General features: G+C 35.9%; 1 protein-coding gene across 3 annotated transcripts in view; it reads left to right on the top strand.

The window, feature by feature from the left end:
- CDS2 (CDP-diacylglycerol synthase 2) overlaps positions 1-12,757 on the top strand; it is a 69,203-nt gene that overhangs the window by 39,754 nt on the left and 16,692 nt on the right. For all 3 annotated transcript variants that reach the window (XM_031950626.1, XM_012539933.3, XM_012539934.3), the window contains 5 exons: positions 2,460-2,599; positions 3,583-3,641; positions 4,189-4,271; positions 9,168-9,255; positions 11,619-11,687. In XM_031950626.1, the coding sequence (XP_031806486.1) occupies positions 2,460-2,599; positions 3,583-3,641; positions 4,189-4,271; positions 9,168-9,255; positions 11,619-11,687 (439 nt within the window). The remainder of the gene's footprint in view (positions 1-2,459; positions 2,600-3,582; positions 3,642-4,188; positions 4,272-9,167; positions 9,256-11,618; positions 11,688-12,757) is intronic.

The following is a 12,757-nucleotide window of genomic DNA, read 5'->3' as shown; positions in this document are numbered from 1 at the left end:
AACTTAACTGGTCATATTTATAGCATGGAGTATGTTTGGGTTTTATAGCATCTGCTTAAGAAACTAAAATTTTCTGATCCACCATAATTTATCCACCAAAGTTTAGAAGACAGATGTTGAACTGGGAGTCAGGAAATCTGGGCTCTAATCCAGTGCAGTTTTTAACCATATTTGTGTGAATAGGAGCAAATCACTTCTTCCTCAGTGCTATTCTCTATTCCCTTCTTCATGTCAGCCTTATTTTTCTTTTTGTGTAAAATGAAGTCATTGTTATAACTAGACTAAGGTCTTTTCCAGTCCAGGACTGAGATTTTTAGGTGCTAATTCCTTTTAATCTTCAGTCTGCTATCAATTTACTTTTAGATTCTCAGTTGGCTTCTCCCATTGGGCTAGAATTTAAAGATTCAGTATTTTATCTTTTCACAAAGTTACTGAAATATATACAAGATAATAAAACTTAGAAAGAAAATCTGCACAAATCATAGTGGACATTGGCAGGCCACTGTGAAAATTCCAAAATTTCTTCTTACAGAGAACAATCTTCTTTGTGACTCATTAATTAGGGGCATTCCCTGGGTCTTATGAATAAGCTTGGGGGGAAGGGGGACCTATAACCACGGAGTGACCAAAAGGAGATGGATAGTGCCACTAACGGACTAGGATGTGCATGGACAAGGTATTTGACCTCTCTGGGTCTCCTCATTTGTAAAATGAGTGTTTGATGATTCCTTCTAGCTATGTGAAGGTATGCTCACACACACACACACACACACACACACAATAGTTCAGTGAATCAAAGTACAGAAGTGGCAAGGAAACTTGGGCGGTTGGTTAAAGAGTTGACCAGTTCAGGTAGAAGAACTCTGTAGGGAGAACAGTGGTAAAGAAGGTAGATTGCAGAGTAGGTTAGATCCAGAATGTGGAGGGTCTGGAATGCTAGTTTACATTGTTATTCTGATTTTTGTATTCTTGGTTAAGTTTGCAAGCTTCACAAAAAGATTGAGCTGGAAATTTAATTTGTAGGATCAAATTATTCAATATTCAGTAAATATCTATGATAAGATCCTTGCAGTCTTGGACCTTATAGTCTGCTAAGAGGACTATCACACACATGTCACATAGATTATAGTATGTTTATCACATAGAAGTGATATTTATCATGAAATATAATTAGGTACAAAATGGTGCTATGTCAGCATCAAGAGAAAAATTAATTTTCAAAATTGTATATTGTTATCAGGATTAGAAGTGAAATTTAAGTAGGGCTTTGAAAGATGGGAAGGAATTTATTGGGCCAAGAGTAGGTATAGAAGAAAGTAGAACAACATTCCTGTTATAGATTGCCTAAGATGTGTAATAGAACCTATGGGTGTTCAGGGTTCAAAATAGTAAGTCTGTCTTGGAAGGATCACAAAATAGGTGAAGTAAATTAGTATTATAGAAGGCTGAAAAAATAAGAAGATACCAGATTTTTAATAGAATTGAATGCCAGAAATTGGTTTAAATACTGCTAAGCTGGCAGGAAATGGCCACCGAAGAATTTTAGGCAGTAAGAAGACTAGATATATTCTTAAGGAAAATGGTATGAAGGTATAAAGATTGGAATAGGGATGGGCTGATTTCTGAAGAAGTTTATTGCAATAATGTGGTGGTAATGGTAGCATTGAATCATTGAATGGCAATGAAGGCCTCTACCTTGATGGTTGTATTGAAAATAGAGAAAGGAGGAAAAATATAGATTTTGGGAAGAACTGAAAGGATTTTTTAATAAGTGATAGATAAGAAGGATATAGAAAGGGAAAGAGAGAGTCAAAGGTAATTAATGATTTTGAATATAGGCAACTGGAAGAATAGTGGTATCATAACAGATCATAAGGAACAAAAGTTGTTTTTATTTTCAGAATGTAAAGATAGTTTATAACATTCTTCCTTGCAAAAACCTCGTGTTCCAAATTTTTCTCTCTCTCTGTCTTCCTCTATTTCCTTTAGACCACAAGTAATCTAATATAGGTTAAACATGAGCAACTAGGAAGAGAAGTTTTTGAACAAAAAGATTAAAATTTGGGATTTGTTGAGTTGGACGTGTTGGTGATATCTTGAAAGCAATTAGAGCTGTAGTTCTGAATTTCAGAAGGAGGTCAAACAGGACTGAAGAGCTAGATTTGGGAATCATTTGCATAATGGCTAATATTATTTGCATACAAGTAACAGTTGCATAGAGGTAACAGTTGAAGACTGCAGTGAATAGAAATACTAAGGAATCCCAACTGAAAAGTTGAGAAAGACCCTAGGAAGCTGGCAGGCACAGTTTTTCCTGTCTCCATATACAGAAAACCAGAACAAAGAAAGATGGGACATCTGTTGAACATCTTCCTGCATCATTGTCTGATTATTTCAGTGTAAGGAGCATGTTGTAAGTCCCTCTTTTTCCATGGAAAGCAACTTTTCTTTGTTTGCAGGTACTTTCTACTGTGTGTGAATTATTTTTTCTATGGTGAAACAGTGACTGATTACTTCTTCACTCTGGTCCAGAGAGAGGAACCTTTGAGGATTCTCAGTAAATATCATCGTTTCATTTCCTTTGCTCTTTACCTAACAGGTAATTAATTATAACTCACTTCACTAGTCCTTAGTTTTTGTCATTTGTAGAGCCTGTTGAATGGAAATAAGGCAATCTAGACAGGAGAAGCATGATATAGTAGAAATAATTTGATACCAAGATTCAGGAAATCTGGATTTCAATTTGACTTTTGAAATTCATTAGTTAGGGGATAGCTAAATGGTACTACAGTGGATAGATCACTGGCTCTGGAGTCAAGAGAACCGGAGTTCAACTGTAGCTTCAGACACTTAATTCTTACTTGCTGTGTGAGCCTGGGCAAGTCACTTAACTCCAAATTTCTTGACCAAAAAAAAAAAAATTCAAAAGTGACCACAAGCAGATGATATAACCTCTCAATCTCAGTTTCTGTCTAAAATAGTATTATATTTATACTGCTTTTCTGAAAGAGTCATTGTAAGGAAGTGCTTTATAAACCTTAATAGTGCTTTAAAAATTTAAAATTATTAACAGGAATAATTTAACATAATATTGATTTTTTGAAAGTTTGGTCCTCTTCATGCATAAAATGAAGGGGTTGGATTCAGTTTCCTTGCAACTTTAAAGGTGAGTGTATAAATATGCAATAAATGAATATATAAATTGATTTCTTTGTGTATAAAGAATGTATATACATCTAAGTATGCACAAATTTGATGAAGCTTGGCCATGGACTTTTACCTCAGTGCTTGTCCAGAAGAGAAGATAAAGTCTAGAGTACCAGTACAAACAGCTAAATCTTGTATAGCAGCATAAACAACATCTTTCTAATGAGAAAGCTGCTGAAAAGAGTATTCATGTGACTGAGCCTTACATTAGTGGTAATGCTATTTTTTGTCTTGGGCCTTTGGAACTAAACTTTGAGATGTTGCCAGGAATTTAGCTCAAGGGTCACTAAGTACTGATGATGGAAATAATTAAAAAACATGAGTCTGGGAAATGACTCATCTCTATCTTTGTCTGTTTTCTTTCTTTCCATTTAGGGTTCTGCATGTTTGTATTGAGTCTTGTTAAGAAGCATTACCGACTCCAGTTCTATATGGTAAGAGGAAATGGTGGGTTGCAAGTGGGGAGAGGCAGCTTTAGTGCTTTTAGATTAAAGGAGATTTGAGGGTGAACATTTAGCTAATTTTTTCTGAATTTCATCTGTAAGGCAACTCAGTATCCATAAGCACTCTTCCTTTTCTAAGACTTTTGGAGCAGATACACGATGGGAGAGCATCTTATAAATCGAGAGTATTTAGAGCTGCTTAGTCTCTTCAATCAGATGCTATTACTTAGTGTAGTATGTAGGACGTATTTCTTGATGCCCCTCTAAGTAATTTGGGGAAGTCATTTCATTATAAGAATTTTTCCTTGATTTGGCCATATTGCTGATCTCAGGTGTCTTGAAGGGAGATTAAGGGGAGAGGAAGTATTGAAGGGGGAACATTGTAAATAAGAGCTCAAGATACAGACATATACCTACCTATCTCACATAGGGAGATATTCTATTTATAATTTACCACGGCTTTCTACCTAAGTCTGTTCTCTGAAATGACTTTAGTGATGGATTGGAATCTAGGATACTTTTTTCCTCTTTCCTACAGTTTGGTTGGACTCATGTGACTCTGCTTATTGTTGTGACCCAATCTCATCTAATTATCCACAACTTGTTTGAAGGGATGATCTGGTGAGTTGGAGCAAGGTGGATGTGTGTGTGTGTGTGTGTGTGTGTGTGTGTGTGTGTGTGTGTGTAGGTGGGTCCTGGGAATGGAAGGAAAAACAAGTCTTGTGAAATGTAACCTTAACTGAAGAAAAATTAGCAGGTGTTGGATGTCCTCTTGAATATTTGGATCAGGTTTCAGATCATTTCATTTCCCTACAGGAATACAGATTCAAAGTCAAACCCAAGGCACCCTGCTAAACATTACAGTTGCAAAAAGAATCCTTCCCTTTTCCCCAAATAGCCCTTCTTCTCAGGGAGCTCATGAAGCTCCAGGGAGCTTCATGGGGAAGACATGTAAATAACTAGATACATATAAGATATAGGGTAGATGGAAAGATACAGCGAAGGGCACTAGCAGCTGGGCATCTGGGAAAGTGGGATTTGAGATGAATGAAATCAAGAAAGCTAAGAGATAGAGGAAAGTAGGTAGAGCATCCTAAGTGTGGGGGATAGCCAATGTAAAGGCCCAGAGGACAGGAGATAAAGTGTTATGTATGAGGAGCTGCAAATCTGAGTTTGACCATTCATGAAAAAAAAAAAAGGTAGGCATTCAACAATAAAGACGTGTTTGAAACATTTTTAGAAAAAAAACCAGAACTGAAGAGATTATTTGTTTTTTGAGTACTCCAAACAATAGTCATGTAGGGAAAGGGAATAAATGCATCAGCCAAGGACAATAACAGCAGCAGAGTGTCAGGGAGAGACCAGTAAAAAACTTTTTTCTTAATGTACATAAGGAGATAGGGTTAAAGGCAGAAGTTTGTTGGAGGTAATAGTGAATAGGTAGGTCTGAGCCATTATGGACAGAATCTGACCATACCTTGTCTGCAGATGAATCAGTTTTTTTCCTATGGGACTATATTATTATAGCATGGAAAAGTGTACATAAAAGTGGAAAAGGGGAACAGGGAAATGTTGGTTTTGTATTGGAGTCAAATCAAGGGCTAACAATGAAGGAAAAGTGACTTCTTTGGTGTCATAGAAGATCCTACAGAGAGGTATGGGTAAGGAGGAAAGAGGAAGGATTGTAAAGTAGAAGAGAGAAAAGGGGTTTCATTGATTAATAATGCTAGGGGTGAAAAGATGTTCTGTGAAGGGAAATAGGTACTTTGTGCTTATGATGATCTAGAAGATTTGATGATTGAAATATCTACTCACTCTTCTTTATGAAATAGGATAGAATTGGAGTTCCCAAGTTATCTGGCTTCTGGGGAAGTGGGAAACCATGGAGACAGGGAAAAGACCTTGAGGAAAATGGGGATAAAAAAAGTAACTGGAAGAAGTTATTGATCAGTGGTGGGTTGTATAATTAGATGTGTCATTGGGGAGAGACTCTTCCATGGGGCAATATCCTCTCGGACACCTGCAATAATTGGCAATATATTGAGAGTAAGACACGATGGAATTCATGGGCCAGACTCTAAAGGCAGTGGTAGTAACTGTTTAAAAGAGAGAGTCTTGGAATGGATGCCTTACAAATAAATGTATGAGAAATACAGGAAAAAGAGATAATTATAAGAGAATGAGAGTCTAGAGTAAACAGATGAGTAAGAAAAACCTTTTTTGGAAAAGGAGCAAGAATGTAGTTAAAAAAATAATGATTAGGATTAGTTGACAGAAAGAAGAGAAAGAAGGAATCTATTTGACTGAGAGGAAATATAAGGGGGAAGAATTACATAAACAAATAAAGACAGAAGAAAAAAAGGAAGTAACAGATAAAACCCTAATGGGAAAGGGATAACAAATGAGAAAAGAGAATCAGGGCTGAGGGAAAGAGAACCAGTGAGGACAATGACACCTTAAGAGAGAGTAAGATTAAGTAACTAAAAAAAATAGAGTACTATATTTACAGCAGAAGAAGAAATATCTTAACTTGGGAGAAAAAATAAAAGTAGTATTAGAGAAAGGGAAGGGGAAAAAACTCACCTAATTCATAACCTTAAATATGAATGGATTAAATCCAATTAAATGAAAAAGTGACAGATTAGAAAAGAAAAGAAAATACTACAGACTGTTTCTTAAAAGAAAAACATTAAAAAAATACACAAAGTAAAATTGAGAGGATGGAAATTTTTTTTTACTTGTGCATCAGGTAAATCCAAAAAAGTCAGGAAGTAGGAATTGCAGTCATGTTATCTGACAAAGCCAGATTCAACTTCTGAGTTCAAATCTAGCTGTAGAGACTTAGGAGTTTATGTGATCCTGGACAAGTCACTTCACTCTGTTTGCCTCAGTTTCCTCTTCTGTGCTAAAAAGGAAATGGCAAATCACCATAGTGATTTTACCAAGAAAATTCCAAATGAGGTCAGGTAGAGTTGGACACATCTGAAATGAGTGAACAACATCCCAAAAAGAATTATAAATAAAGTACATGCCCATCAATGGGGACAAATTGTGGTACATAAGAATAACTATATATAACTAATATTGCTTTGTTCTAAGAAATGGTATATGATAACTTCAGAGAAACATGGAAATATATAAGTACTGAAGTAAGCAGGGTCAAGAAAACAATATACAAAATAACTATTACAATATAATGGAAAGTACAATTGAACATCAGAAAAATCAAAATTAAATTTAACAAAATTATAAATATCAAATGAAGAGATATGACAGGACTCCTCCAGCCTGCCACTTTGTGGAGGTGGGAAATCCATAGATGTTAGACATTTCACATATTTTTGGACTTTTTCAATGTATTGATCAATATACTGATTTATTTTCTTAATAAAAAATACTGTTTGTCATATGGGAGGACTCTTTGGAAAATAAGGGGAAGAGATTTATTTATTTTTTTGCTGAGGCAATTGGGGTTAAATGACTTGCCCAGGATCATACAGTTAGTAAGTATTGTGTTTGAGGACAGATTTGAACTCAGGTCCTCCTGACTTTCAGAGCCAGTGCTCTATCTACTGTGCCATCTAGCTCTGCCCCAAGAAGAGATATTTGGAATGATAACTATGATGATGTAAAAAATAACAAAATATCAATAAAAAACTGTTTTTTAAAAAGTTTGTTGCAATAGGCCTAGAAGGCCTAAAAACAAAGTTGTAGTTGTATGAATAGAGAAAAGGGGACATGTGAGAAATAGTATAAAGGTAGAAACAAAATTGGGCAAGGTTTGCAGACTTGGTTGACTGGGGGAATGATGGTGCTCTTGTCTCTAATAAGGAAATTCAGAAAGTGAGAGGGTTTTTGAGAAAAGATAGTAAGTTCCTCTTTGGACATGTTAAGCTTGAGATGTCCAAGAGGAGCTGGAAATGTATAGCTGTAGCTCAGTAGAGACTGGAATTATCTGCTTAGAAATGTTCATTAAGCTCATACGAGCTGATGAGATCTCCAAATAAGTTAGTATGGAGAGAAAAGAGAAAGGGGTTGTGGGTTAAGAGGAGAAACAAGAGAGAAATAGTATTAAAAACCCAGAGATGAGAAGGATATCCAGAAGAGAATGGAAAACAGTGTCAAAGATTGTAAAGAGGTTAAGAAGGATGAAGACCAAAGAAAGACTTAATAAATTTGGCAGTACTAGATTGAGTAGTTGTCCAGAAACCAGTTTCAGTTAAAGTCTGAAGCCAGAATGAGAGGAGAGGGAAGTGAAGTGTCATGTTAGGTTAGCTATAGAGGTGAGGAAAGAGAAGAATTTAACTAGTGAGGATGGTGGGATCAGTGAGAATTTTCAAAGGACAGAGGAGACATTTTATTTAGGTAGCAGGGAAGGAGCCAGTAGTAGCTAAGGAGAGATTAAAAATAAGAGAAAGGTGAAAACTTTGGGATAATGGTAGTTGCATTGTCCTCTCTCTGGATGTGGATGACTCTCCATCATAAATCTGTTGGAATGGATCTGAATTATTACTTCATTATTGAAAAGAATCAAGTGTGCGAACCTCATAGACTATTTGCTAAGTTACAGAATAGTTTTGTTCTGTATCAATGGAAGGAATATTCATAACTATGAATTTGTAGATCCTTATAGTGTAAAAGTATCTCAGATATGTTAGTCATTCCATTTTGGTCACACTTGTGTTGCTGATGAGGGGTGAGACAGCTCAAGGGAGAGAGCATCAGAACTGATATGGCCAGGGCCACTTTAAAAAATAATTTTTGAGGAAAAGGGACCCATATGTGCAAAAATGTTTGTGGTAGCCCTTTTACTAATGGCAAGAAACTGGAAATTGAATGGATGCCCATCAGTTGGGCAAGGGCTGAATAAGTTATGGTATATGAATGTTATGGAATATTATTCCATAAGAAACGACAATCAGGATGATTTCAGAAAGGCCTAGAGAGATTTACATGAACTGATGCTAATGAAGTGAGCAGAACCAGGAGATAATTGTATATGGCAACAATAAGATGACACGATGCTCATTTCTGATGGAGATGACTCTTTTCAACAATGAGATGATTCAGGCCAGTTCCGATGGTCTTGTGATGAAGAGAGCCATCTACACTCAGAAAGAGGACAGTGGGAGTGTGGATCACAACATAGTATTTTCACTCTTTTTATTGTTGTTTGCTTGCATTTTCTTTTCTCTCATTATTTTTCTTTTTGATCTGATTTTTCTTGGGCAGCATGGTTATTGTGGAAATATATATAGAAGAATTGTACATGTTTAACATATATTGGATTATCATCTAGGGGAGGGCATGGGGGAAGGGAGGGAAAAATTTGGAACAAGATTTGGCAAGGGCGAATGTTCAAAATTATGCATATGCTTTGAAAATTTAAAATTTTAATAATAAAAAGAAAAAAGATATTCTTTAAAAACAAATGTTAGAGTTATGTATTCTTAAATTTTCTTGACAATAATTTGCTAATGGTGTTTCTGGTTTCCTTCCTTTTTTCATTCTTCCTAGGTTTATTGTCCCCATTTCATGTGTGATCTGTAATGACATCATGGCTTATATGTTTGGCTTTTTCTTTGGTCGAACCCCACTCATCAAGGTGAGAGAATTTTTTCCTTGTCTTGAAATATATCACAGGGCAGTTCTTTCAGTAGGAAGAAATTGCCTTTGGAGATAGAAACTTTATTGATTTTTTGAAAATCAATTTTTTTATTCTCAATTTAGCAAAGATCAAATAAAATTAGCATTTCCATATGAAGTACAAAGTAGAATAGAAAAAGAATTATGGATGAAACTGAATCTGCATTATATACATCTTCCTTTTTCCCGTTAAAAATATAATAAATTCAACATGTAACTTTCAAAGCTCTCTTGCTTGTCTTATTTCCTTCTGTTCTCTCCTATGCGCTTAAAAAAATATTTCAATAACCCTCATTACTTTGACCTTTTTTTCCCTTTGGGTAACAATATTAGGTTTAAAGCTGAAAGGGACATTATAAATCATCTCTTCCAATACTTAAATTTTAAAAAATTGTTGTTATTGTTGAAATTGTTCTTTTGGTTCTATTTATTGCAGTCATGCAAGTTTTCTCAGGCTTCTTGGAAATCTTACCTTTTACAATTGTTTCTACAGCTTTATAATATTCTCTTCCATTCACATGTCATAGACATTCTCCATTTAATCCATTCTCCAGTTAATGGGTATGGCTTTAGCAAATTTTTTAAAATCACTATGAAAAGTACTTCTATAACTATTTTTATACATATGGATCTTTGTCTTTTTCTTTGATCCATTAGGCTATAGATCTAGGATTGGTACTGAAGGATAACTTTTGAGGCATAGTTCCAACTTGTTTTATAGAATGGTTGAACCAATCCACAGCTTTTCCAATGTACATTAGCGTGTATTTTTTTTCCCCTGTAGCCCTCTTGCAGTAGTTTCCTTTTTTTTATCTTTGCCAATTTGGTGGGTATAAGGTAGAATCCTAGAAGTTGTTTTTATTTCATATCTCTCTAATTATTAATGCCTTGGGAGCATTTTTTTGTGTATTCTTAATAGCTTAGATTTCCTCCCTTGAGAACTGATTAACATTTGGCCATTTATCTAAAGGGAAATAACTCTCATTTTTAACATAAAAATTTATATATATATATATATATATATGTGTGTGTGTGTATAATATATGTATATTATATATACATATATATATACATATACTAGATATGACTTTTATTAGAAAAGTTTTATTAGAAAAATTAGAAAAAAAGATTTTTTCCTCTAATTAACTTTCTTTTCTTATTTAAACTGCATTAGTTGTGTTTGTAAAAAAAAGTTTTAATTTTATGTAATCAAAATTGTCCATATTATGTAGAGGGCTGAAACTCCAAAAAGGTGTGCTTGAATCAGACAACCAAGCACTTAAGGCTACTTATTCGATGTGAGATAATGACTCCATTAGCATATATTTAGATAAATAGCTCTTCTCACCATTGGTGCTTGTTGAAGGTTTGTGTTAAAATAATCTAGGCAGGGATTGGAGGGTGGAGGGAGAGAGGCCAGAGTCACTTGGCAGTAGGAGGAGGAGGAGAGAGGCTGGTGACTCTGGACTCCAGGATCCAGGAGACATCTTTGGCAAGCCTCCTGGCAATTTGCCTGCTTCTTTCACTTCTCCCCCTAAAGACCAAGGACTTTAATTTATCCTGACCCTGAGGTCGTCCAGGAAGCTAGCCCATATTCTATAATTTTATCTCCTGATATCCTTTTTGGTCGTGAACTCTTCCCTGTTCATAGTTGTGAAAGGCATTTCCTTCCCTGTTCCTTTAATTTGTTTATGATATGACCTTTCTAATCTAAGTCATATATCTATTTGGAGCTCAAAAGAGTTTTCAAAAGAACTGGAGACAAATATTTGTGAGTCATTTGCATAGAGATGATTTCATCCATTGTCAAGAGAGATAGTGTATAGAGAAAAGAGGGGAGGGCTGAGGACAGAACCCTAGTGAACACATATCCATTTAAAAATATCAAAGATTAAAGAGCTAGTGAAGAACTGAATGGTCAGATAGTGGAGGAGCTATGAAAATTGTTACAAAAACTGAGGGAAAAGAAGTGATACAAAGAGAAAGGGAAATGAAACAAAAAACAAAACCATGGAGTTTGTTAATTAGGAGTGTTAGTGTCCTTGGAGAAGTTTCTTTAGTGTGGAGGAGAGAAGCTAGATTATAACAATTTGAGGTCCAGTAAGCAGTAACAAAATGTAAGCTTTATTCTTTCTAAAAGTTTGACCTTAAAGGATAGTAAAGAAATTGGATAGTTCCGAGCACATTTTAAAATATATAAAGTAGAAAGGGATTCATTAGAGGTATAGACAAAATCAAGTTATGGTAGAATTATGTGTAGGATAACAAATAATGATACTAATCAAATCTTACTTTCTTGTTCCCCTCTTCCTCTAACTGCAGCTTTCTCCAAAGAAAACATGGGAAGGTTTCATTGGAGGATTCTTCGCCACTGTGGTGTTTGGGCTTCTGGTAGGTAGTTGACAATCCCAAGTGTGTAAATGTTTGTTGAATTATTGTAGGTTTTATGATTGTTGATCATATTAGTGTCTGTGAGGTGACAGGGGTGCCAAGTGTTCACCTCCAGGTACAGAGATATGTAATGGAGAGGTCAGCAATGTCAGTCTTGCCTCTGATGTTTTGCGCTTACCTGCCCATCACTGAAATGGAGACAATGATAGCACTTACTGGGTAGAGTTGTTGTGAGGATCAAATGAGACGATGTTATGTAAAGTGATTTGCAAACTTTAAGACATTATATAAATGTGAACCATTTGTCTCTCAGGTTTGCATTTTGTAGACAAATCGACTTGTGAAGCCCTTTTCTGGTAGAGTAGATCCCTACCATAACTTTGAAGCCGCCTGAATCTGTCAGGAAGCAGATGGCTAAAGAATGCGCTGCCTTTTAAGGCGACAGCTGCCACAGCCCACTGCCAGAATATCAGTAAGACCCTGAGAGAGCTGCTGCAGCCGCTAACTACTGTGGGGTCACAGCAGTGGATCACTTTCTTCTGTTTTACTTTCCTACCCCAGAATCTGGCATGTTCCCGTCTTTAGATACTTTGCTCAACCCTCTTATGACCAGACAAAGCAATCATGTCTTTAGGCAGACAGCTCATTGAAGAGTGTTTAGGGGAGAGATATGTGGGTGTGGTGAGATATTAAAAGAGAAGGTAGGAGATTATAGGGTGAGTGGGTAGGGGTATCCCTGTGCTGCCCTCTCCTGGCTCCATGTAAAAATGCATTCTGTATTTAATAACCAAGATTCCACGTCTGAGAAGTACTCTGATTAAACTCCCACTTTTTGGAGGACTGTCAGAAAAATGATGTTCCTAAGCAGGGAAGATTTCATCTTTTAGGGGCTATTCTAAACCCCCCTCTTAAGTCAGTAATGGTTTTCCCATAAAAGTCCATATAGCATTAGAGAGAGAGAGAGATACAAGATGGGAGAACAGGGCTGGATAAGTAGATTTGAGAAACATTAGTGTCAAGGTGATTACTGAATCCAGGGGAATCGATGAGATCCAAAATCTAGACAACAG

The sequence above is a fragment of the Sarcophilus harrisii genome, chromosome 2 (genome assembly GCF_902635505.1).
Source record: "Sarcophilus harrisii chromosome 2, mSarHar1.11, whole genome shotgun sequence".
In the NCBI taxonomy this organism is placed as follows: Eukaryota; Metazoa; Chordata; class Mammalia; order Dasyuromorphia; family Dasyuridae; genus Sarcophilus; species Sarcophilus harrisii.
Note: the sequence above shows the minus strand (reverse complement) of the source record. Positions and strands in the feature narration are given on the sequence as shown.